We start from the raw sequence: 4,364 nt of genomic DNA, 5'->3' as shown, positions 1-4,364 counted from the left end.
ATTTTTTTAATGTTTAATTTAATATTTATAAAATGCATGAATATATACCAAAATATATTTATTTATATTATATTATTACTTAGATTTATTACTATATGATTATATAGTATATTATTTAAATTGTAAAGTATATGAAATTTTTTTAAAATAATATAAATGAACTATCTTACATGTAATGAGAACCTCATGAGAACCAACACGATTTAATGTCTTTAGGTTGAAGTGGTCCCAGTTTAGGGGGCCATTCATGACGGTTTTAGAGATTCGCTGCCCTCTCTGAATGTTAATGTCTTGAGTCTTTATCCTATAGGCTTTGAGTTCACCAGGTTCATCAGGTTTACGAGTCAGCTGAGAAACCACTGCACTGAGCTAATCGTTTCTCTCTTCTCTTGATTCCACAGACGAGTCGCTGACCTCCAAAACCAGCCTGTTTTTTGCCATCTCCAACGAGGGCAACCAGAACCTGTACGTGTCCCAGGCCAGCCTGTGGTTGTACTTCAAACTTCTGCCTAATGTTTTGGAGAAAGGCTCCAGGAGGAAGGTTACGGTGAAGGTTTACTCGCAGGAACCGGGGCTCGGGAGCAAGTGGAACTTGGTGGAGAAGCGCGTGGATCTCAAACGCAGCGGCTGGCACACTTTCCCCTTGACGGACGCCGTGCAAATGGTTTTCTCCAAAGGTGATCGCCGGCAGAACCTGGACGTACGGTGCGAAGCGTGCGACAAGATGGGCGTCGTGCCTATTTTGGTAAACACGGCCGACGAATCCCATCGCCCTTTCCTTGTGGTCCAAGCCCGAGCGGCCGACAACAAACACCGCATCCGCAAACGAGGCCTCGAATGCGACGGCAGCAGCAGTTTGTGTTGCCGCCAACAGTTTTACATCGACTTCCGCCTCATCGGATGGAACGATTGGATCATCGCCCCGTCAGGGTACTTTGGGAATTATTGCGAAGGGAATTGTCCGGCGTACATGGCCGGAGTTCCCGGATCGGCTTCGTCTTTCCACACCGCCGTCGTGAACCAATACCGCATGCGAGGAATGAGTCCGGGATCCATGAACTCTTGCTGCATCCCGACCAAACTCAGCACCATGTCCATGTTGTACTTCGACGACGAATATAACATCGTCAAACGGGACGTTCCCAACATGATCGTCGAGGAGTGCGGCTGCGCTTGAGACTTCCAAAATATTATAGTAAGAAACTAATATTTATGACTTATCCGTGCTCACAAATCCACACGCACACCCCAACTCTTCCACGCATCTTTGTACATATATTTATGTTCCTTAATGATCGAGCGATTTAGTTCCAGTCTACAGGTTTGTACGATACTGTCACACGATTGCTTTTATCTCTGTTTGCACTCTTAAAAACAAAGGTTCAAAGGCGAGATCTATTGGTCAAAAAGGTACTTTAGATTCATTCTTAATTATACTTAAAGGCTTTATAATTTACTCATCCTCAGGCCATCCAAGAAGAACAGTAAAGGAGATTTTTTTGCTGAAACGGTAGTCCTTGGCAGTGTTGGTAAAGTTACTTTCAAAATCGATGCATTACAATATTGAGTTACTGCCTAAAAAAATAACTAATTGCATTACTTAGTTACTTTTTATGGAAAGTAATGCGTTACGTTACTTTTACGTTACTTTTTTAAATCTATGCAGGGCTTGCTTGTTTGTTTTTAATATAAAAAGTTCTGTTTTTTGCAAATATAAAAGCCTTTTCACACTAAAAGCCTCAGGTTTAGAGAAAAGTAAATTCACGTCTGCGTAGTAGACCACAGAAGAAAAAATGTCAACTCTTCAGCAATAAAAAGGGAAAACAAATGTGTAGATTATCTTAAGTAATTTTTGCTTATTAGTATGGATAAATTGGATCATCGAAGATTGGGAGCAAAGACATCGGCTAATAAAATGTGATTAAATACATAATATTCTCATCATATTCTCGCAGTTTTAGTTCATTTTGAGGAATACTTTTTTTAAGTGAGTGAGATGAATTAATGCATGTTCACATTTATTCTGGAACTAAAGTAACATCTTACTCCTGATTTCTCTCAACATGGGGACAGGAGAGCTTTTAATCAATAAATGGGGGGAAAAGTAACTGGCATTACTTATTTGAAAAAGTAACTATTTTTTATCAATTAAAAAGTAGTGTTACTTTACTAGTTGCTTGAAAAAAGTAATATTATTACGTAACTTGCACTACTTTTAATGCGTTACCCCCAACACTGGTCCTTGGTGATTCATAACTTTAAGAGTTAAAAAGCTTATACAGGCAACAGAAAATTAATGTTCATAGCTACTGACAATATATTGAGGTCTTATGAAGCAAAATGATCGATTTGTGCAAGAAACTGAACATTATTTACATTATTTTCTGTAATCCAGAGCTGCAGACAAACAGGAAAAATGATTCTTTTCCATGAACTGATTATTTTGGACAGTACCCTGCTGAAAAAAAAACAAAAAAAAAAAACAGTTAAAACCAGCCTAGCGCTGGTCTTAGCTGGTTTAAGCTGGAAGTAGCTGGTTTTAGCTAGTCTCCCAGCCTGACCAGCTAAGACCAGCCTGGAGAAGTGGCCAAAACCCCTCTAAAACCAGTCTGCTGACCAGCTATGAGCAGTTAAAACCAGCCTGGTTTTATTCAGCAGGGTATGTTTCAATGAACTGGTTCAATTCACTAGTTCACTTAAATAATCACGCAACGATTACAGGTATTTTATGTTGTAAATAATGTTCAGTATCATGCACAGACTGATCATTTCGCTTTATAAGACATCAATATATCATCAGAGCCAAGGGTATTCATTGCTTTTCTTTTTCTCAAAACCTGGCAACCGCTGACTTGCATTTAATTTAATCACCAAGGACCACGGTTTCAGCTATAAAATACTCTTTCCTGTTCTACTAAAGAAAAAACGTCACCTACTTGGATGGCCCAAGGGCGAGTAAATAACACATTTTAACTATTCCATTAAGAACTATTGACTGAAAGGTTTTTGAGGAACCAAAAATGGTTCTTCCCTTTTGAAACCTTTATTTTTAAGAGTGTAGTTTGGTTCTCGTCTTCAAAAATGGAAAGAGAAGGGGTGATCTTCTCAAAAGACATTTATATCTGCGTACCTTCCCAAAAAGCACTGACCATCTTCTCAAAACAACGCCAGCACTTCCCACATTGAGTCCACTGGGTGACAACCAATCCATTCGAGAGCATCCGTCTTCAACGAACATCCGCAAAGAGCTACAGCATGACAGACATGAGGTCCATTCATAAATCAAGAGGCATGTCTTGTTATGTCTCGGTTGTGATTATTCATGCAACAAGCCGAATGAGTTGCCAAACTCTCCAGTTACGTCATGGTGCAGCATAGCACTTGCAAAAAATACCGTAAATGCACAATATAAAGCACTTGCATGCCTTTGAAGGCGAAGTGGCGCGCCTCGTTCACGATTCCTCTGAAATAAGTGCCGCACAAGCTATGCAATGTATAGTAGTGACCAACACCGGATGACCCACTTGTTATAAACTGTTTTCAATACTTGAAATGTAAACTTTCGCTTCCTACTCTGAGCGGATGGTTGTTACAATGTTTGCACTGAAGCTGCATTATTAGTAAAGAAAAAACCTGCCATTGAAAAAAAAGAAAAGTTATTTTTATAGAAGCTGAAACTGAATTCTGTTCAAATGTATTATACCGAATTATGGAACCAAAGAGGCCAAGATTTTAGCTATTGTGAGATGGCGAGGCCATCGGATTCTTTTGTAAAATACTTTTTAAATGCGCAAGAGGCCTAAACGATGTATCAGGGTACAATAGAATGGATTCCATTTTCAAGTTGTTGTTTTGTACAGTAGATAAATGGAATATTTCATATTTTTCCATCAACTTTAATTTTTTTTTTCAATTTTCTATTTAATACTTCTAGCGTCTATTCCAGAATCATTTAGAGTCAAATACATGCCATCTCTGTACAGCTTATGTAAGATAAAAATGCTTTTAAATATTTTGTTCTTTGTAACTGTTATGAAATAAATTTCTTATTCTGCATCAAGACTGACGTGTGTTAATTTTACATTCACGTTTATGCATTATGAATTTTTATCCACTGCATTCAGGATGTGCACTTTATCAGTTCATGCATTTCCTGGGAATCAAACCCACGACCTCAGTTACTTGCAGAAGGTTTGTGGGTTTGATTCTCAGGGAATGCATGAGCTGTTGTGTTAAATTTTGTTCTCTTGAACACATGGGATGAAGCAATGCTTTATTCACATGTCTGTGCAATATTCAACTTTTCTGCAAATTTTCTGGGAATTGATCTTATGACCTTGCCATTACTCGCACATTACTTAAGT

General features: G+C 38.5%; 1 protein-coding gene across 1 annotated transcript; it reads left to right on the top strand.

Annotated features, from left to right (window-relative positions):
* The first annotated feature begins 247 nt into the window (after positions 1 to 247).
* On the top strand, positions 248 to 3,978 carry LOC141294295 (inhibin beta B chain-like). The gene is made up of 3 exons (XM_073826368.1): positions 248 to 253; positions 311 to 326; positions 402 to 3,978. The coding sequence occupies exons 1-3, from the start codon at positions 248 to 250 to the stop codon at positions 1,175 to 1,177; spliced, it is 798 nt and encodes a 265-aa protein (XP_073682469.1). The 3' UTR covers positions 1,178 to 3,978.
* The last annotated feature ends 386 nt before the right edge of the window (positions 3,979 to 4,364 follow it).

The sequence above is a fragment of the Garra rufa genome, chromosome 20, assembly GCF_049309525.1.
Source record: "Garra rufa chromosome 20, GarRuf1.0, whole genome shotgun sequence".
Taxonomy (NCBI): Eukaryota; Metazoa; Chordata; class Actinopteri; order Cypriniformes; family Cyprinidae; genus Garra; species Garra rufa.
This window is presented reverse-complemented; position numbering and strand designations above follow the sequence as displayed.